Source organism: Chenopodium album, chromosome 16, assembly GCF_948465745.1.
Source record: "Chenopodium album chromosome 16, dcCheAlbu1.1, whole genome shotgun sequence".
NCBI lineage: Eukaryota > Viridiplantae > Streptophyta > Magnoliopsida > Caryophyllales > Amaranthaceae > Chenopodium > Chenopodium album.
Window position 1 is genome coordinate 30,341,843 of NC_137849.1, and position 22,671 is coordinate 30,364,513.

At 35.4% G+C, this 22,671-nt stretch overlaps 3 protein-coding genes across 3 annotated transcripts; 1 reads left to right on the forward strand and 2 right to left on the reverse strand.

Moving 5' to 3' along the window:
* Window positions 1-3,826: 3,826 nt before the first annotated feature.
* Window positions 3,827-4,747, reverse strand: LOC145584060 (uncharacterized). Its single transcript, XM_081640998.1, has one exon. The coding sequence runs from the start codon at window positions 4,745-4,747 to the stop codon at window positions 3,827-3,829; it is 921 nt and encodes a 306-aa protein (XP_081497124.1).
* An 839-nt stretch (window positions 4,748-5,586) lies between these two features.
* Window positions 5,587-13,329, forward strand: LOC145586356 (uncharacterized). Its single transcript, XM_081643166.1, has 6 exons — window positions 5,587-5,913; window positions 9,356-9,508; window positions 10,323-10,416; window positions 10,514-10,596; window positions 11,079-11,232; window positions 12,665-13,329. The coding sequence occupies exons 1-6, from the start codon at window positions 5,782-5,784 to the stop codon at window positions 12,898-12,900; spliced, it is 852 nt and encodes a 283-aa protein (XP_081499292.1). The 5' UTR covers window positions 5,587-5,781; the 3' UTR covers window positions 12,901-13,329.
* A 3,224-nt stretch (window positions 13,330-16,553) lies between these two features.
* On the reverse strand, window positions 16,554-20,488 carry LOC145586355 (uncharacterized). Its single transcript, XM_081643165.1, has 2 exons — window positions 20,345-20,488; window positions 16,554-19,271 (listed from the first exon to the last, which is right to left on the reverse strand). Exon 2 carries the CDS (start codon window positions 19,233-19,235, stop codon window positions 17,100-17,102), a length of 2,136 nt encoding a protein of 711 aa, XP_081499291.1. The 5' UTR covers window positions 19,236-19,271; window positions 20,345-20,488; the 3' UTR covers window positions 16,554-17,099.
* Window positions 20,489-22,671: the final 2,183 nt, after the last annotated feature.

The following is a 22,671-nucleotide window of genomic DNA, read 5'->3' on the forward strand; positions in this document are numbered from 1 at the left end:
AAAAATATTTCGAGGAATATTCTGTCTATATTTATTATTACTCCCTCTGTCCCTTAATACAAAACCTCATTTCCTTTTTGGGTAAACCAAAATACAATGCCTCTTTCTATTTAAGGTTGTATTTTTTAACATTATTACCCTTTTTTTATGAGTTGTCATCTTTAATACTTTACTTTTTTTGTTCTTTTAATATCAATTCCCAACACTTTCTCTCTCTATCTCTTCAATTATTCCCAATTACTTTTTTTTCTCTCTCTATCTCTCTCTAATCCCACATGCACATATGTACTTTTAATCATTAGTTTTAAAGAATTTACAACTTTCTTAATTCCCGCGCAAAAACCAAAAGAGACTTTGTATTAAGGAACGGAGGGAGCATTATTTTATTAATTTTATGTTTTCTTTTTAAAATACATATATTTTGTTCACAATTTTCTTTATGATCCAAATTAATAATGTCCAACCCCTTTGTTAGGCTTTTTCCTCAAATTCACTGACCAAAATAATGTGGGGAAATTTTTGGATTTTTTATACAATTTTTGAAACTAATTATATCAAAATAATAATGCATTTAAATACCCAATTTACTATTGTGTGGTAGTGAAATTACTACAAGTATTTTGAATGAAAAATTTAAATGCATATTAACAATTCAAAAAAAAAAAAAAAAAAGCCTAAAAAAAGGTGGGGTATTATTTAAAACAAAAAAAATTAATAACAAAAATAATAATATTAAATGTAGACGATACTTTTCCGGTGACTCTCGTACTATTTTGCACACATAGTACCAAAGGTGGTACCGCTAATAGCAAATAGTAAAGTTCGTATTATTTTGCACACACCGTAAATAGCTGGTATATTATTTTAAGCCAATTTTCCCAATAATAATAATAATAATAATAATAATAATAATAATAATAATAATTTGGAGGCGTCTGGTTTCAAAGGTTGGGGCTGCTTTGATTGGTCTGCGTCTGGGAAGCTATCTAGGAGGTCTTCAGTTTGGTGTTAGGGTACCGGCGGGTGGTGAGGCTATTCTTCATGCTGTTAATCGTTTGGTTGAGGCACGTGGTGGTGATGTTGGCCTCTCCATGTTGCTAGTGGATTTCCAGAATGCCTTTAACTTGGTAGACCGTTTGGCTTTGTTGCGTGAGGTTCGTCTCCGTTGTCCTTCTCTCTCGCGATGGGTTGAATTCTGTTACTCTACTCCAGCTAGGTTTTTTTACGGGGAGCATATCTTATGGTCGTGTCAGGGAGTGCAACAGGGTGATCCTCTAGGCCCTTTGCTTTTTGCTTTGGTTCTTCACCCGTTAGTGTGCCAAATCAGGGATTCTTTTGACTTATGTTTGCAAGATTGGTATTTAGATGACGGTACTATTATTGGTGATACCTTAGTGGTAGGAAAGGTTTTGGAGTTGATTTTGGCGGAGGGACCTCGTCTCGGACTCCATGTCAACGTTGAGAAAACAGAAGTATTCTGGCCCTCGGAGGACCCTTGTAGCCGTCTCGTCGGTGTCTTTCCTCCAGATATTGGTCGTCCTGTGCATGGTGTTAAGTTGCTGGGTGGTCCTGTCAGTGCTGATTCCTCTTTGTGTGGTGAGCTTGTTTCGCAGAGAGTGTCGAAGACCATTGTGCTAATGGATGATGTTGCTAAGCTCGATGATCCCCAATGCAAGTTGTTGCTTCTTCGTGCATGTCCTGGGGTTTTAAAACTCTACTTTGCTATGCGCACTTGTCCTCCTCGTCTTTTTGAAACGGCACAGGTTTCTTTTGACATGGCCCTTCGGGCTTCTTTGGAGCGCATTGTAACTGATTCGGGGCCTGGTTTTAGTGATTGGCAATGGCGACTTGCCACCTTACCTTTTGCTTTCCTTGCGTCGCGTCTCTAGTCTTCTAGTCTTCAGGCTACGCTTCTTCGCAATTCTGGTTGTTGGTCCGGGATTAGCCTTCGATAGTGCTCTTAGTCTTTTTAACAGGATTGTGGAGACTGGCCTTATGAGTAACCCTAGTGAGATCGCTGCCCCCAGAATCATGAAAAAATTGGCAGATATATATTTCACGAAGGTCAATGCATCTGCAGATTCCACTTTCTACTTATCTCCGCGCTAGGTTGCCTTATGGAAGTCCCAACAAGGGGATCACTCTTCGGCCTGGTTGCGGACGGTCTCGATATCGGGTTTAGGTCAGATTATGGATGGTAAGACTTACCGTAGTGTTCTTTGCTACCAGTTGGGTGTTCCTTTGTTCTCCGTTTCAACACCGTGTTCTGCTTGCTCAAGGGTTTTTGATGGGGATATTTATGGGGATCATGCAGTGTCTTGTGTTGGGATAGTGGGTATTAAACATCGGCACAACGTTATTCGTGACACCCTTGTTGATATTTGTTTTCGGTCTGGAATTTCTGCTCGAAAGAAGGTTAACATTGGGTTGACTGGAGGGAACTATAGGGCTCTACGACCAGCAGATGTGTTGCTTTATTCCTGGGATAGAGGCCTTGATGTATATGTTGACTTGATGGGGTCTTCACCTTTGATGCAATCGGGGTTGTCTGACTTCGTTCCTGGTCGTGTTGTGTCGGCGGCGGCTCAACGGAAGCGGGACAAGTATGGGACACGCTGCAGGGCTATTGGATGTGGTTTTCTTCCTTTCTCCTTTTCTTCGTTGGGGGAATTAGAGAAGGATGCTATTGCGTTGCTGAAACGGGTTCAGGCGTTCGCTAAGACTCATGATATTGGTGTTCTTGTAGCTGCTCACATCTTTAGCAGGATCGGATTCGCCATAACTAGAGGGGTGGGGGCCCAAATTGTATCTCGGCTTCCCACCAATTTCTTGTAAATTCATTGACTTTGTAGGTTTTTTTGATAATAATAATAATAATAATAATAATATTTTACAAACTTTATTAATAATTAAGTGTATTAATAGGAGAGAGAATATATGGTGGGGAATATGTAAATAGGAGAGAGAAAATAGGAAAAGATACTCATTGTTGTTGGAAATAATTAAGAAAGATGATGAGTAAAAGGATAGAAATATTGAGAAGTGATTTGGAAGGGAGAAGTGTGATGTGTCAAGTGGGGGAAAGGAGAGAGAAAATGAGAAAGGATTTTAGCATCCTTACCAATATTTATACTCTTATGACGAGATCTACATTATTTTTTTTTATTTTATTATTTTTTTTTATCTCTCTTCAATATACTTTTATTATATTTTAATATTGTTATGTATTTTTTGTCAAAAAAAAAAATATTGTTATGTATTCACCTGATTTTTACTTATCTGAACTTATCTGAACTTATCTGAACTTATTAGCCCTTATTAGAACTTATTTTAGTTATAAATTAAATTGGGTAGCCCTGATTAACGCTTATCATAAACTTTTTCCTGAACTTATCTTAACTGAACTTATCTAAATTTATTAACCCTTATCTAAACTTATCTGAACTTATTAACCCTTTTTAAAACTTATTTGAACTTATTAACTCTGAAATAAGTGGAAATAAGGTGAACAGAACATGACCTAAGTCGACAATTACGGCCTTACGAGACACATGTTAACGCTCTTAAGTCTTAACCACTATTCCTTCCTTTACATTTATAATATCTCACATTCTTAGTTTCTCACTCCATTACCCCTGTTGTTACTACCCCATTAATTTCATTTGCATTTTTTTTTTTTTTGTTTTTGACAATCAATAAACAGAAGAACACTAGTGAGGCTGTCTCCTAGCTGCAATTGCTAAGTTATGAACCCCATTTACACAATTTCTACTGACTTTTCTAATGGTAAGAGAAGAGAAGGATACAGCTCTACGTTTCACATTAGCTATGATAGGCTTGATCTCTCTCTTTTAGCTCCATTTGTCGCTTGAAAGTTCTGTACCAGTTCGGAAGAGTCAGTCCACAACTCTATTTTCTTGTTGTCCAGGCCTTGATACTCAAGGGCATGCTCCACCGCGAGTGCTTCATCTTGGAGTGGCGTAGAGGCAAATACCGGGCTGGACCCTTGTGCCACTCTGCTCCCTCTTTCATTGATTATCCATCCCACAGCTGCCTCCCATGAAGCATAGTCCTCTTTTTTCCTTTTCTTCCATGCTCCATCCGTGTGAATGATGAAGTCGAATCTATCCCCTGTATTACCTGTACTCCATACCTTATTCTGTAAGGTGTTATCAGATTTGAAGTTATACCTTGAAGTTCCGCATCTGGTCTCCTTCCCCTGTTCCCATCTAATGTGCCACTGTTGAGCTAGTGCGATGATGGTTTCCGGGTGTGAGAAGTTTGCTCTAAAAATGGAGTTGTTTCTCGCCAACCAAATACTCCACAAAATGCTAACAAACTCATTGCATCTATCGTCATTTCCTTTATCCTCGGACCACAGATACGATATGAAGTTCTTGACCCATGCCTGAATAATAATGTTCCTACCTGCTATACCCAACCAAGAACATTTCCATACCCTTTGTACTGCCTCACAATCACGAAACAGGTGGCTAGCATCTTTGTCCTCCAACTTACATAATGTGCAAGCCCTATTAACCTGAATGTTCCTTTTTCTCAGGCCAACAGTAGGAAGTGCATTATGAATCAACTTCCAGATAAATAATTTTTGTTTCGGCCACAAATCCGCTTTCCACCATTTTTTCCAAAAAGATCCTGCATCCTTCGTACCTTTTTCCTGTTTCAAGGCGAACCAATAGCCTGTTTTATTGAGTAATGCCTTGATGCCACAGCCCCCCAATCCCATTGATCTTCGTCGCGCCCAGTTTCAAGACTAGTGGACAGAATCTGTCGTGCTATACGCCCAGTTTCATTTGCATTATTTCATCGTCATAATAACAATAAGGAAATTTTGTCTAGAACTACCCTAAATATAGGGTCATTTGTGAACTACTTTTTTTTTTTTTTTTTTTTTTTTAGAAGAATTAGAACTACCCAGAAGTTATTAGGCACACTTTTTCACCTTTTCCACTTAATTAACTCCCTTAATTACCTTCTTTCTCATCCCTAATTAACTTTCCCTCAATTCTGACTCAAAAAAATCCAAGAGAACATACTCAATTAATTGAACACAAATTCTCAATTATTCAAGTAATGTTTCACACTTTCCTTTTAATTCATTGTTTATTGTGTTTGTTTACATGTTTTAATTGAACGCAATTAACATAATTAAGGTGTAAATTAATGATTCGGATTAGGGATTATGGGTTCAAATAAATTTGGGGATTTTGATTTCTAGGTTTAGGTGCTCAATTGAGTTCTAGGTTTCGGTTATTTTGACTTTGAAATTGAATTCAATTGCATTTTAATTACTAATTGGCCATTGTAATTAATAGGATGTTTAATTGACCATTGTAATTGGTAGGATGTCTAAAGTTGGGGTTTTGATTTCTAGGGTTTAGGGGAAGTTAAGTAGGGAGAAGAAAGAAGGTAATTAGGACAGTTAATTAAGTGAGAAAAGTTAAAAAGTGGGTTCCATTAAACGTTTTTTGGGACAGAAAACGTTAATGGATAATGCTATCCAAATTTTTCTGTAACTTTCAACTAGTTCTTTTTTACAAATGATTCTAGACAAAATTTCCTCACAATAATAACCCACCCACCTTATCTAAACTCAGAATTTTCATCTGGATATTTCTGTTTTCACCCAGATTGATGCAAACAATTCAGAACTTGGAAAATAAAAAAATTTAATACATTGAAGGCAGAAATTGCAAGAAAAATAGTGTTGGAAGCTTGAATTGTGAATAAAAACAAAAAGGGTTTGTAATATGATGAAAAATGATGCAAATTAATTTGATGTTAGCAAGAAGGTGCCGATTTATACATAGGCCATTTTGCTCCTCTTCGTTCAATCGGGAAGCGTCGGTATCATTGGTTCAAGGAGCTTCAAGAGGCATTGGCCTTGAATTTGTATGCAATTTTCCTCATTTTTTAAATTCTTTCTTTTTTTTTATTTCGTATATATTAAATGAAAGTTTTTGAATTTTCCTGACTCTAAATTATGTGGGGGTGAAATTTAGGGGGCCTTTAATTTGTTAATTTATTAAGTTATGTGGATGTAACTAGATTAGTTAATGTCGTTGCCTTGTTGGGGTGGTCTTGGTGATTGTGATCAAATTTTATCTACATTATTGCTCTTGTGTACATATATATTTTGTTGAATAATATGTGAAGGTTTGATAAATGAGTATTTAACTATTATACATGGTTGATCAAATCAGTGTTAATGATATTCTTGGGGTTATTGGTCTTTATTATAATTATTTGTGTGGTAGAGTTAAAGAATGAATTAATTCCCCCCTCATAAGTGTTACATATAATATTAGTTTAATACAATCTCTTAATAGCCTTGTTGATGCAATTTGTAATGTAAGGGGTTGAAGCTTCTATCTGAATTATTCCTTCTTTTCAGCATGTTTAGAATCACAAAAGAGTGATATGTATGCAAGTGACACATTCTCGATTTGACGAGTTCTTGTTTCATGGATTGGCTTGGAGTTGGTTTTGTTCAATTTTGTTTTCTTGGACTGTTTTTTGGGTGTTTGTATGCTTTCTGCAGTTACTCAGCAACATTTACTTTGGTTGGTGAATTGGTCACGTTGTGAGTATTGGGATATGAAGAAGGTTGATGTAAATTTGGTTCAAATCATATTTGCTTGAGAGTTCTAACTAGTTGATAAGCTTCATGAGGAGCAATCTATGTGTCCTCAGTTAACAGCGAAGGACACACATTCAAATCTATCCTTTTTTTTTTCTTTCTGTTTTTTAGGGACATTCTTATCTATCTTAGATTAGGGCAGTTATGTTAGTGAGGGGGTAGATATTTAGACTTGATGGATTTGCAAACTTATCTGAATTCTATGTTTTCACTTGTTGATGCTGCTGCTGTGCCATTTTATTCTTGCATGTGTTAGGAAAGATATTCTTTTTGCCTTACGGAATATTTGATGTATTATTTCCATTTTGAATCTTTGATAATTCAGAAATGTTCTAGAACTATTTCAAGCAACAAATCTCCTTGTATATTTTACTTGACATTTATTAAAGTGAATTCACATTAAAATTGCATTACTTTGGTTATGGCCAAAGCAATTTCCAAAGAACCCAACATAGTGAGTGAAGCTGGTGTAAGTTATGTCCCTAGAAATCTAGAATGGTTAGGGTAGTGAAGCGACTGAAGCCTATAAATCAGGATTGGTTTCTTCTGCTCTAATACATATAAATAAGTTGTTTGGTGGTGTTGGATTTTTAGATGTTCTTTAATCTTCCAAGATCACTCTTGATTTTGTTCAACATCAAGGGCGACTTGATGTGTCTGCAGTGATCATTGTGGGGTACATGAAAGATCTAAGCTCTATGCAACAATTTGTTATTCTTTTGCATTATTTGCATATATGCGAGTTGAAGGTGCCAAGCTATGTAAATGAAGAAAATAAGAAGAAATTATGAAAGCTATATAACTGCTTTCTAGTCCAAAATAAATGTTATTTATTCATTGCTTGTACACAAGAGGTCATACATTTACAAATATGGAAGTTGAGTATCTAGTGAAAGAGAATGAATGTGTTATTTTTCAAGCAGAAGTTTATGTCTTAGTTAATTCAGTAATGACTAATTCTTGTTATTGCAATGGTAAATATAGTTTTGTTTGTGGAAGAACACATGTTTGATGAACAATATAAAGATGTTGAGGGAGACATACCATTTTAGAACATAATTTGTCAAAAGATCAAATCCTGTGTGAAGTCACCCATTGTTGCAACCAGCTGTACCCATGTGTAATCAGTGGATCATGGGAAAATAACTGAGTTGAAGGAATGCATACTAATAACAAATTAAGAAGGGATATTGAAAGTTATACTGTTAAGTGAAGTTGTAAATCCCTGTCCGAGTTTATCTGGCCACAATGTCATCATATAGTTACAATTCTACGAATCCCTTTCTCTACCTTTGACAGGATCCTTTTGGGGTAACAACATATGTTAATCCATTTTTTGTATGATTGCTGAATGATACTGAAGACCTTGAGCATTTTTTATTTTTATTTTTATCTTTTTTTTATTAAAAAAAATGAAAATAGATACTAATACTTGCGATTTTAATTAATTTTTTATTTGACTTTGATGGTCAAAGCAGGGTAATTTTGATAACAAATTGTCAAATCATACTTTGGACATTTGCCTAGATAAGTAGTTATGTAACTTACGTTAGTACCATAATTTTAACATTTTAAATTAGTAATGCAAAAGTGTCAAAGCTGATGAGGTTCAATTATCAATTTCAATGTGTTACTTTTTACTTGCATACACATCACTATATACTGTAGTTTCCATTATCAATGTCAGTGTGTGTGTTTGTGTGTGTGTGTGGGGGTAATGGAGGGAATTTAGAATTATCTGAGAAGCAGTGCTAATATGATGAGCATGAGCTCAACACGCTATCTTTAGCGGACAACTGTGTATGAGCTATTCTTGCTAATTTGCTATGCAATTCCAGGTATTGAGAGTGTATGATTGTTGTCTGCATAACCACATGTCTATGCGTTTCTTTATAATCATGTTACAGAAGATGTATTTTCATATTTATCAAGCCTTCACTTGTCTCCCTAAATCATGAAGAATTTGAGAATTTCTTCGCTGTTTTCTGTAAAACACATACATAACAATATTCTGATGTGAGAATATAGTGTGACTGAACTACTGAAGCAAGGGAACCTTTAAGGGAAATCCCTCTTGGGAACTAAAAATGAATGTCCTCTTATCTGAGAGAAAGCAGTTGAGAACTTGAGCGAGATACTAGTGCAATTAGAATGATAAAGATCACCAAGCTGCTTTCAGTTTTTCACCCCAGGTAGATATGTCCTGATATCTTGAGGCCTAAAGAATTAAAGATTTCAAATTTCTTAGATGCCATTATCATCTGAGCTAATTTTTGTTGATCCCTAAAGATTATACATCTTATATGCCATTTTTTATATGTGCTAATTTTTGGTGAAGAAGGCAAGGTAGTCTTAACACAAAATCAAAATGAAAAACAAAAAGAATTTAATTTAGAGTGGTTCACTCTCATTTCTCCTATGATGGAACAACTGTGCGACACATTATGAATGTTAAATATCACAAACTATAAACTTAAGTATTTGGATAATAAGGCTGTTTCCCTTTATTATCTTAAAGAAATTCATTCCAAATTCTGAATTGTGCTTCCTCTGACTCATATTTGCTGGTAATATTGCTGTGTATTTTGTCTGTCTAATTAAAAATCTTAGCTTGTGGAGCCCCCTGTAGCATGATGGGTTTGAATAATCACTTTGTATTGCATTACTGTACTGACCCGATGGTTGACTTTACAGGTAAAACAGCTTCTGAGTAGGGACCAGAAAGGGCATGTTCTTGCTACATGTCGAAATCCTGATCAATCTACTGGGCTGCAGGAGCTGAAAAATCAATACTCTGATCGACTTAAACTTATGAAAGTCGACGTGACAGATGAAAACACCATTGAGGTTTGGGACACCTGCTTATTCATTCGTATTTCCTGAAGTCCCAATGGGCGTCAGCATTAGCTTACCTATCTACTTTTCAGCTCTTTTTCCATAAAGAAAAATTACTTGGTTCATTAATGGAGTATCAAGTTTGGTGAATTTTTATATTAAAAAAATTTCCTCCAATGACCTTAACACTTTAGGACGTTGACAACCACTGATACAAACTTGGCTCTATGACAAATACAACACAAACTTGACCACAAAAGGTTCCCTTCTTTACTTTCAACAAGTTTGTACAAAACATCACAAAAGGTTCCCTTCTTTACTTTCAACAACAGCTATCTTGAATTCTTGATAGAATTTCACACCATCTTGACAAGCTGTGTTGAAACTGGTCAACTTTGTGCTATATTTTATCATGGTTCCAAGTTTTTGTCAATTATTGTAAATGGCCCAAGCTGCCTGTAATTGGAGATTATTCCCAGTATTTTGTAATTTTGTTTGATTTTTTTGTATTTGTATCCATAGGTGTCGGTCATTTGCTTCCTTCTATTAAATGTACTAAATCAGAAAATCATTGCATCAGATATGGTTTATTTTGACAATAGTAGATGGATTTAAAGAACTCCATTTCAGTCATCTATTCTCCTACTTATGTTTTGATGGACAGTCTGCCTTGTAGTTTCATTGTGTAAAACCTACGTGATTTAATTAGCCTTCTTCCCCTTAGGAAGGTTTATTTGGTTATTTGTTCTTTGGAATTGGTGAAAATGACATGTATGGCTGTTGAAGACTGAATAGAAAATATACTTTTTGGATATGTATCTTTCAGGCTGCAGCAACTTCTGTTAGCGAAACATATGGTTATTTGAATCTTCTTCTCAATACATCTGGAATTCTGTCAATACCCAATTTGTTACAACCAGGTATTCTTTTTGATGAATTTAAATTTGCAATGTTGATGTATAAAGTTTTAAACATGCATGAACAAAAAGCTGATGCCTTCACTGGTTTCATTTCCAGAAACGACATTGAGTAAAGTACAGAAACATGCCTTACTGCTAGCATATGAAGTTAATGCAGTGGGTCCTCTGCTAATGATGAAGGTATGCATTAACCTAATTGTAATCTTCGTATAGTCTTGACTGGTAGTAATCTCCTTGGTTAGGAGTAATGATGTGTACTTCATTTTCCCCTGCCTCTAGCAAGATTCGTACTGTTTATTTTATTAATTTTTATGTTATGTTATATACTTTTACATGTATTCAATATTGCCTATCATCTGAGCTTAGTTATTGCAAAAAAAGCAAAGCTAGCCAGCAATGCAAGTATTTTTCAATTTTATACAATGTTACCAAAGTAGCATATGTTTAATTTCAATCAAACACACATGTTTTGCTTGTAATATCTGTTGAATTGATGTCACCCTCTATTTTTTGGTTTTCTTTTGACAAAAGTAATTCATTTAGTAGTATAAGACGAGCAATTGTTTAAAAAACAAAAGTAGGAAAACTATCTTCTTTGTTTGTAAAGTAATTTGTGTGGCTGAGCTTATATAGTCAATTGTTTCAATTCCATTTTTGTTTAGCACATGTGGCCCCTGCTTAAGACGGGAGGGAAAATAGGGACTATGAGGGATGCTGCTGTTGTAGCAAATTTGAGTGCCAGAGTTGGATCTATTGGTGACAATAATCTAGGTGGCTGGCATTCATATCGAGCTTCAAAGACAGCATTGAATCAGTGTAAGATTATTATACGAGTACTTTATAAAAGCTTTATGACTGCATTATTTTGATTTTCAGAAACATATACACATACAGTTAAAATTATGAAGGTGTTTATATATATATATTTATATATAAAATTTATAAAATTGTATATATGAATATTATTGTAAGCCAAAGTTGTCTGCTAGAATACTAAGAAAAAAGAATTGGATCAGAAATCTCATATAGAGGAAAATTTGTTGAAGGGTATAAATTTTTCTCATTTGTCCTTGTTAATCAATCAAAGCGATTTATGAAATTTTTTTGTTGGCAAGTGTAATATATATTATATTGCTTTCCAAAATTTAATAATTACAACTTAAGAACTTTAAAGAATGGATGAACTTTCTAGGCAGGATTGCTGGACCCTTTAGTGGTAAATAGTTCTACCAACAAAATGGTACAATCGCTTGAGACAAACTATGTACAACAAATAAACCACTCAAGTATCAAACCATCACTCCTTGCCAACCAGATGTAATGCATAACAGCCGGCATAGTAAGCAGCATAAGCTTGGTAATTTATCAGATTTTGTTTGATCAATCTTACCATTGCTATAACAGTGATAAATTCACACCTGATTCCAGGCCAAAGCTTAACTCTGCTGCAAAATGGTTATCGCTAAATTGTTGACTGTAATAACTCCCCAAAAACGTGATCATGGTTTTCTGTGTCATGCTATAGATCAATTAAATACGGAGTACATCTTGCTTGTCAAAGATTTACAAAATTTATGGAGGTGAGAAGACGGTATATGTCAACATTCCTCCTGGAACTCTTATCTCTCATCCCAACCCTGTGGTTGGGCTTCAGTGAATATTTTTGCTAAGCTAATCGATCCTCTATTCCTCTCTTTAATGGACTAGCTTGACTTCTTCATTTATAGCTTTTCTTAGCTAGCAAAACCATTCTTTTATAAGCTTAGTTCCTTTATGGATGACTTATTGACTTGGTTCCTTGCAAATTGCTTTCTGATATTTTTTCTTTGGATAATCGAAATTTTCAGATCATTATCTCTTTATCCCCACTAAAAGCAAATCTAGTTCTTATCATCTTCCGTTCTTCACTGTGCATAATGGTGCAATTGTTAGTAGGCTAGTATTACTTCATAATTCAAAGGGTTCTTCACTAACGTATGCATTGGAATCTCATTTACTAGGCTACGAATTTTTATATTCTATTTACTCGTGTATTCTAAGAAATATGATCATTTTTTGGAATATTCCGTAACAGTGTATGTAGCCACGTAGGTACGTATCATTTTGATGGAAGGAATTAGAATTAGTATATTAGGGAACACTAGCACTTGACCTGTCGGCTGTGCCACGGTGTAGTCTTGTCTTTTGATCTTATTCGAACAATTTATTCAGTTCATGGTACTTATACCCTTGCTTCTTGCATCTGCAGTGACAAAAACAGCTTCAGTGGAATTTGCTCGTAAGAAGGATCCAATTATTTGCCTCTTGCTGCATCCTGGCACAGTTGATACCGATTTATCTCAGCCTTTTCAGAGAAATGTCCCAAAGGACAAGCTATTCACCAAAGAGTTTTCTGTGAATAAGCTCTTAAGCATCATTGATGCTGCTAAGATTCATGATAATGGAAAGTTCTTTGCTTGGGATGGTCAAGAAATTCCTTGGTGATGTTTGATGGTCTTGGAATTCATTATGATTTCAAGTCATTTGCTTGCCTTTGTATCACTTCATTGATATCAAAATAATTTGTTCGCCAGTGATAAAATCATTCTGAATTCTTCACGGTAAGAATTTAGAAAACAAGTGAATATACTGTCATACAGGTATAACTGATGTATATTACTGCTGTCAAATAATACTGAATGTAGTACTAGAATTTTTTTGGTGCTGCGATTCATGTTACTGCATATATACCGTCTACTCCTCAACATAAGCCGAGTGGTCATACAGGTGCAGTTATACACGGAGTAATTTTTTTTTTCTATTTTTGTAGTTATGTTGCTGATAATACCTTGCACATTATCTTTTATATATTTTGTAGACTTATACGACGTTACTTTTTTTTTTTTTTATATATATATATATATTTTGTAGACTTATATGATGTAACTTTTTTTTTTTTTTTAATTGGTCGTGGCTGCGCGCCATGCACGTGCCCCCAATTTAGCAAATATTTTTTTGTTAAACACTTTTAATGCATGTTTGTTGCAAGTTAATCAATAAGTTTGTGATAATTATAAGTTGTATTCACTGAACAATTACATACAAGGTTGTTCTTTAATTAACACAAATAATACATTAACGAACCTTAATTCATTTGTAAGTCATTCATTATACATGAGAGTTAAATATAAGAGGATGTACAATTAGCAACAATTTGACACATTAATGGATAATAAATAGCACAGCTACCAGAGGCCTTGACTCATGCCTGACTGCACTGAAAGCACAGATGATTTGATCAATATGTCAAGAAAATCATAGACACCTTTACATCCACAATAATCTCCATCAGAATCCAATAAAGAGCTATAGTGAATTAGTGATGGAACTTCCTATTCTTAACAGGATAGATCCTTTGAGATCTCTGGCGCTTATAACCAGTCCTCTTGTGGTAAATGCAGCGTAATCCTGCAAAATTAATAAATCACCATCAACCTTCAAGCAGTCAAACGATGACCTACAGCTTACTTATTCTACGATCACCTATACGAGCAGGCAACAAAGCAGGTTTCATTGTGCTAGATTGAGTTCCCATTGAAAAATAGCCCATTGCCAGACAATATCTCTTCCTTTGCCATCATGTTCTTCCATAGATTCATTTACTTTCGAAACACAAGAAACGGAGTGAGCAGGAGAAAATCCTACAGTGTGAATAGCTACAGGAATCACTACTCATCATCCGTATCCATCTTAACAAGAAAAAGCATCCTTCTCCGGCCAGTGAGACGAAGTGATGACGCATCATTCATTCATTCATTCTGTGGACCAGAATTTTCCTTTACATTGCAATCTTGGTCCTGTACGGCTGTACCTTTAATCCAAGATCCAAATTAAGCGATGCAACTTCATGGCTCCCTTTACCACAATGCTTATCTTTCAGACACAGATAGCCTTCATCTTGTCCTGCAAAACGACATCTTGATCACCGCCCAGCTGATCCTTCTTGATTGGCAGATCCTGAGAACTCTTTCCCTCAAGTAATTTCCCGGCAACAGTAGCCAATAAATCAAATGCACAGAATTGATTGTCCACAGCTTTTTCTCAAATCAGGCATCTCTTCTATAATGCAAGTTCATATAAATTACAAAATCTCAACACAACAGATAATCAAAAGGAAGTGACTTTACCCTAGCAGACCTCGCACTTCTAGGGATGAAAGGCAACCGATATCCACTTGAGTCTATCATCTAACCTCTTCTGCAACATATCGAGGAGAACATACCAGAGTCTTCTATTCAATGCTACTATCAACAACACCCAAACTGAATCGTGTCAAAAATCAATCAAAACCCAAGGCTTATTCTATTAAGTCTGTTGCACAAAAGAGTCGATTAAAGCAAATACATAGCAGATTGTATACACAAAAATCCAAAACAAATCACAAAAATGATCATTCAAATTATCAAAGAAAAAGATTGAAAATTTATGTGATATTAGACCCCATCAACGTGATTGATCGATGATAATAATCAAGATAGCACAATTCAAAACATAACTTTCATGATCATCAGGAACTAGTTGGCAGCATATTTCATCATCCGAATCAGCAAAACCTTAAATAATAGCAACATCCTAAGAAAGTAATATACATGATAACATGAACAATATTATGCTAAAAATTAATATACGACAAATAGTTCAATCATACCCATGAATAATTTTTCATCAAAAATTAACTGAAAAACAAGCAAACTATAAATAAAATAAAATAAAAAGAAAAAATAGTGAATAGATGATCTAAAACCCTTAGGATGAGAAAGGCAAAATTCTAGGCCATTTTTTTTTTAATCAAAAACCCTAAACCCATGATTTTACCATCACAATGTCTCATAGAATAAGGAATCCTTTTAGCTAGCTCAGAAACTGTTACCCATCTTGCTGATTCTTTTAGCTCCCCAGTTGGGGACATTGGAGAGGGATGTATTAACTGATGGGTTCCCCCAATGTTTAGAAACTTTGGCGGGTTCCCCCTCATCTCTTGCTTTTAAAAATGTCGAGTGAATTGAATCTGCTGATCTCTCACAATATACTTAATTTGTCTTACATTTAAGCTCACAGAAAATACTTTACCACAAACAAATATTGCATAGAATGTTGTACCTTCACATCACCACTGCACAGAGTCTCACGACTGCATCAACACCAGGCCAACAAGGATCCTACACAAGCACCAAGTGTTTTTTTTCCTCATCTCATGAATTAAAAGTCAGAAACATCATCTACACATTAACTTGATAGGAGATACAGAACAGAGTCAGCATTAAGCCATTAAACTAACAAGGAATAAGCCGTTAATAGCCTGAATGAAAAGCTAAGTATACAACATACAAGATGGTAGAGGGAACCGCAAATTTAGATTCAAGGAAAAAAGAAGATGGGCATGCAAACTCAAAACCATAATTGTAACCAACAAAAAACAATAAAGAAACAATACATGTTAATTAAATATGACTGACAGGAACTTCTACCCATACCCGGTTAAATGATACAGAAAACAGAAAATAAGATTCGACTAAGAAGTTTCACATGCTCAAGGCATAATGCATACATGTCATAGAAAGTTAATGCAAACAAACGAAAAACCCAATCAAACGTAGTTCAAAGAAATGCATTTTTTCCCTAAGTCACAAGCTCCTCTCTTTTCCTGTTTCTCTTTTCCTGTGTTGGTTAATAATTATGCTATTAGGTAGATTCTTAAAAGATTTGTCTGCAAGCTATTTGACTGTGTTGAATTAAAAAAGGGTTAAAGGACAATGGATAAACTACTCTATATTTGGCTACAGCTAAATCAGCAAAAGCACTACCCAATCCAACATAAACAAAATAGGAAGAAATCACATCTAATAACAAATGGCTCTTATAAAACAAACTTAACACTAAGTTGACAAATTAAAACTATAAGACAGAAATTACAGCAACATTTTCCTAACTTTATTTTAAGGAAATTCTTAAATGAAAAAAGTAGCCGAATTCTGACATTTTTGTCAAGAATCATATAGGCTTTCAGCATCAAGGAACTATAGATGTGAATAATGAACTGCAAATGACATCATAAGAAACCATACTCTTCCTTTCTTGCTCCATTCTGATTTCAGTCACATGCTAGTTGTTCCCTTCTTACCGCAAATTTACTAAAATCATGATATGTTAGGAGCATTCAATAACTTGCACAATCACTAGCTCACTACACAGAAATAAAAAAAAGTCATACTCATATAAGATATAACAAATACATATAAAATAACAATAGAAGAGGACACCAAGTAAATATAAGAATCTGCTTCAAAGCAGGGCAATATATTCAGTTCAGAAACTATAGAAGCTATAGACGGAAATTATGTGGTCGAAAAATGGACCTTGGTCAAGAGTTCATCCTTGGCTAGCTTGTAATTGCTGTCAACATGGCTCTTTGCCACCACACGGAAATTATGTGGTCAATAAATTACAGCAACAATTTCATAACTTCACAAAAATCTACTGAGATTCACCCCAAAAAAAAAAAAAAAAAAAAAAAAAAAAAACACCACAAAGATAAATTAACTATCATGTAAGACTATAATCCCTAGAATAAAGTAGATAATAAGATAAAGTAGAAAATCAAATTGTCTCTACAATTCATAACCAGTTACAACACAAAAACAGCATTAAGCATCAACAGCAGGTCTGTTGTCATAAGATTCTCTTGCTTCTAAAATATTTGGGCAGTATCTCTGGGAAAGAATTTCAACTTGCTCAATAAATGATTTCCTACCATGCTCACCAATATGTCGTACCATTTGATTCCAACGCTTACGACAAATATCACCAGTCCTATGTTCCAGAAGGTTGTCCCAATCCACATCATCTTCACAAGCATCATCACGGTCTACGAGTGCAATCAACATTCTATAGTCATCAGAATTAGCCCACTTCCCTTCAGCTACCATGGGAGATGTTAACGAGTCATACCATTTCATGCAACATAAAGAATTGCTTCGAGTTGTGAGCTGATCACTAACTGCTTCCCAAGCTATGTTATCTCGTAGCATACCATGCTTTGATCTCTTTTCTGTAAATACTTTCATGCTCAAATCCATGTTGACAAGATTAAATAAGTTCTGGTACTCTTCTTGGGACCAGGCCCCCTTTTTTAAATTGGGATACCTGGTCCTCCTCCATACATCTTTAACATGAAACCGATGTTTACCGAGTTCGTCACCCAATGTTTTCCAATCTGGTCCGTGCTTTTCATAGAATTTCTTGACTAGTTCCACCTCTTCTGGGGTCCACTTGCGATCCTCACTTCGTTCAAAAAGTATGTGAGCCCTGCTATAGACAGCTATATAAGGTCTCCAAGGCAAAGATTCTCCAATTTCTTTCCAACAGCCTTTCAGTTCTCGGTGCAATCTACAGTTCATGACCATTTCAACACCTTCGTCACCCAGCTGGTGATCCTCTATGTATTTATATACAGCATTTCGGACCATCTCATCCTCCTCTTTGGAGAATCGTTTACCTTGTACCAGCCCATTTTCAACATTGTTGTTCTCCTCATTTCTATCTTCAACCATTTTCTTTTTCTTTTTCTTTTTCTTTTTCTCCTTGATCGATTCATCATCAAGAGGGAAAATTTCCACAGTTTCAGAAAATTGGACTTTTTTTGATTTCTTATGATGGTTGGAAAATTCAGAAGGATCCGGAGCTTTATTCATCTCAGGCATACAATCAGTTGCATCTACCTCAGTATAGCACCCACGAGATTTCTCCTTCCTCTTTTTATTGCCTCTATCCCTACTTTTCTGACTTCTGTTGATTGACGCACAATGGGTACTCTTCTCAAGTTCTTTACCCAAATTAACTGCTCCTGAAGTATCCTTTATTTTCTTTTTTCTTTTTTTGTCTTTTACAGGTTGGACGTTTTCAATAACCTCATTGTCAAACTGATTTACAATCAAATTGGTAAGACCAATACTTCCTTTGGTATCCATGATCTCTGAAGTACCAGCAGATTCAGCATCTTTGCATTTTTCTGATTTCTTCTTCTTCTTTTTCCTAATCACCTGCTCATTGTTACTACTGCCTCCAAGTTGACTGTCCTCACCACTCTTGTGTGCATTCACATGGCTATTTCCCAAATGCTCTTCACTCAAATATCCATCTCCCAGATTGTCCTTCACATTTATCTGCTTCTTGTTCGCAATAACCTCATGATGAGTCTGTTTTTCTACAAAACTAGCATCACCAACATTATCATTTGACTTCTTTTTCACTTTGAATTCTGTTTTATTCTTCTTCTTCTTAGCATGCCCTTCTTCTCTAGAGTGTGCCGCACCTCCCTTCACCAGCTCAATGTCACTATTCTCTTTATGATCCATATTATCTCTATCATTTTTCTTCTTTCTACTCCTTTTTGATTTAGTAACTTCTAAATACTCCTCATTGACAGCCTCACCTGATGAATCTAAAACCTTAGAAGCCCCTCCCCTGTCTCCAGATTTACCCTTCTTCATTTTTCCCTTACTTTTACTACCATCCGATAGCGTGTCCACATCTACACCATTCACATCCTTCTTTTTCTTCTTCTTAAGACTTTTATCCATATCTGCACCAAAGTCTACGTCTACACCTGGAACTCCCTTAGAAGAATCACTCAAAACCTTCTGTTTCAGCTTCATGTTGGGACGGCTTTCATCTGCTGATTTTACATTACCCTCCTCTGCTCCTAAATCACTAATCTCAGTGTTCTTCCGTTTCTTATGTTTCTTCTTGCCACTAGTAGAGGCATCCCCTTTATTACTCATAATGCAGTTAGTTCAACAACAATCTCCTTCAAAGATCTGGAAAAAAAAATGTGATACATAATATTAGCACAAAAAATAATTCTTTGAATGCCCCTTCACACATCGTTGCACGAAATAATAAAATAAATATAATAATAAACAAAAATCAGATTCAAAGATCAAACACTGAGACAGCAGTGGGTGGAATGAGAAAAGAAGAAATCTTGTTATACACCACTTCGTTGATAACATTGTCAAAATGCCTTAAACATCTCATATTTATGATTCTAATGAATATGATAGAAACATTTTTTGCAAGCAACTCTTTTATATCAGTTAAATCACTCCCACCTTCTCTCGAATACACAAGCTAAGGGCATAGGACATAACAAATCAAGTAACACTTGAAGTAACAATTATAAACCCATACACCATACTAATTCACAAAAGGCATAAGCTTTTTCCTAAACATCTCAAATTAGTATAGGTCACTCTTTCTAGCATCGGGAGTATTTTCAAAATAGATTAATCTTTCAACGATCTCCATATAATCCGCCCAATAAATTAGGTTGTCAAGCATCAGCATATAATCCACATGATACAATAATATGCATAATTTCATTTCTTTATTTCTTTACTTATGCTAAATTGTTAATGCAAGTATGTAATGATTAAAGTACAAATATCTACAACATCTTAAAATAATATTGTAGCTAAAAATTAACATATGCAAATTGCCATAACTAATTAACAACCACTGAAAAGTTTTACAAATCTTAGAGTTAACGGCCAATCCATCAACGTGGGTTAGAAAGACAGCTACATATACCACTACAACTATAATTGAGCAAAGGTAGCTCATTTTAGAACCTTAATCAGAAGAGAAAATGGATAAAGGACCATCACACAACATTAAATAGCAGGTCCGTCCCCAGGCCCGTCCCTGAGGCAGGGCAGCCCTGGGCCCAGGGAAAAGAGTTCTGATTTCATAGTTAAATCCTAACATTAAAGTGTTGTGCAATACATTAGCAACCAAATTTGATTCATAATTATAGGGATATTTGATTCAATTATCGATCTCATAATTGTAGGGATATTTGATATGATGATAACAAGTACAAACAACTTACCTCAGAAGCTGCTTCAATGGGGGATACAACAACTAGATTCACGCCAACTGCGCTTCAATGGAGACGTTGAGTGCGCTTCAATGGATATCTCACTAATCTGAGAGAGAGCAATTCTATGGATCCCTATGACCCGTCACAGTTATTAAAGGGATAGATTCGTCTAATAAATAAATGGGCTGAGTCTTTATACGACCGTTCAATTATGGGGGAGCGGCGTGGCTAGAGGTGTCAAATTGGGTACCCAGATAGAGTTTGGGTTGACTCACGATGGGTCAGAGTGTTTGAGTCGGGTAATGGCGGGTCATTTATCCTAACAAACCAAATCAAGTCGGGTCAAGCTTAATTATATTCGAGTCAAAGGTGGGTCAAGGTATGGTTAGGTACAAATCGAATTCGGGTCAAGTCAAATTCGGGTCGAGTCACATCGAGTTCAAGTATTCTCAGATTCGGATTTAATTGGATTTAGTTGGTTCAAAATGGATTTAATAGACTTCGAATCAGGTCATTTCGGATTCAGTTAAATCTCAGTTCAAATCATTCCAGTTTTGATTAGATATCAATTCAAATCAATCATGTAATTTTAAACTCATTATAGAGTTATATTCTATATAAGTATTTTATTATCTTTCAATCCTATTAACCCCATTTAACAAGTGTTTTAGGATTTCTCTCTATAAAACTTGAGAATCTAAGAGTTCTCTAGTAACAATTAAATATAACCCCCACTAAGTACACTTTATATTCAAATCCCTCAGTCTCCACTATAATAAAAAAAGTCATTAACTAATTAACTCATAAGTTTTGGGTCGGGTTTAGTAAGATTGTGGGTAGTTTTGAATCGGGTAAAAAAAGATTGGGTAAAATGAGGTATTTCGCGGGTATAAATGGTTTCGGGTAGATTTTGTTTTGGTTTAAATCGAATCCAGGTCTAGAATTGTCGGGTTTATTGATTTCAGATAAATAATAAGTTGATACCAAGTGGGGTTTGGATCGTAAATTTCCGGGGAAAATCGATTTCGAGTTAACTTCGGGTTGATTCCAGATCAGATTTGGATGAAAACTTTTCGGGTGCAACCAGTTCGAAAACAGTTCGGTTTCAGGTAAATCTTTCGGGTCGGGTAAGTTTTTAACACCCCTAGGCGCGGCGCAGACTCTTTAAGGGTTTAGAGTAAACCTGTTTTAAAAAGTACGGAGTATTAGTTTAAATTTACAGTTCCTTTTTCCAAATATTATCTTCACACACCAAAGATTGTGTAATTTGTCTCGTAAAAAAAAAAAAAAACCTTGTATAAATTGTTTGGAAGTTTTTTTTTTTTTTTTGAAAACGACTAAAATTACATTAATTAAACCGAGTCTACAACAAACGAAAAGAAAGTATGGTAACATAAACATAAGTCAATCACAATCTATCATGTGTTTAATGTGTTTAGGATGAGTTTTCCTCAAAAAAAAAAAAATGTCGTTAGGATGACTCTTTTGTCATTGCCATTATGGCAAATTAATAGTGTGTGTGAAGTGTCAACTATGCAATTGTATAGGAAGTGTTACGTTTGCGATTTTAACATCAGCTGACGGTCACCTACATTTTATTATAAATGCAGTTGCAGACTAGCAAGTGTAGAATTCACTTAGTTAATTGTAAGAGTTGGTTAGTGTTTTGTGTAAAACGGAAAATTGTTAGTGAATAACTTTGGAAGTGACAGCTTTAATACTTTAAAAAAAAAAAAAAAAAAAAAAAAAAAAAAAACCATCTAGATCAACCGAAAAAATTTTCAAAATGCAAGGAGAGATTACATCACTCCAGACCCGTTGGCCAAACTCCCATGGTTGAAAGCGAATCAATTTGTGTACTACATTATTACCCCCTCGCTTTACAAAAGACCATGAAACACTAGTTAAATTAGAAGAAAAAAAATCTAGAATATCCTTTATAATCAGATGAAAGGAACTGGGGCCATACAAACGCTTCCTCATTACCTCAATCACCACCAGATTATCACTCTCGATCTCAATGCAGCTCATACCCTTGTGTCTCGCAATCTTCATGCCCTAAAATACCGCTTTCACCTCTGCAATCTTAGTCTCTCATTTTTCACTCCACTACACCATAGCTCCCCAAAAGCACCACCCCCTCACTATTCCTGCAGACTGCGCCCAATCCCGTCCCCACCTCCCCCAAAACACCAGCATCAACAATAATTTTAACCACATCAGATGCCGGAGGAGACCCGCCCATAAAGACACTCTTTCCACCCATCAATTCTCCTTGTTATTCAACTTTCCCACCTCACGCCCCTTCGTATTAATCTTCAAAGCATAGGCAGCAA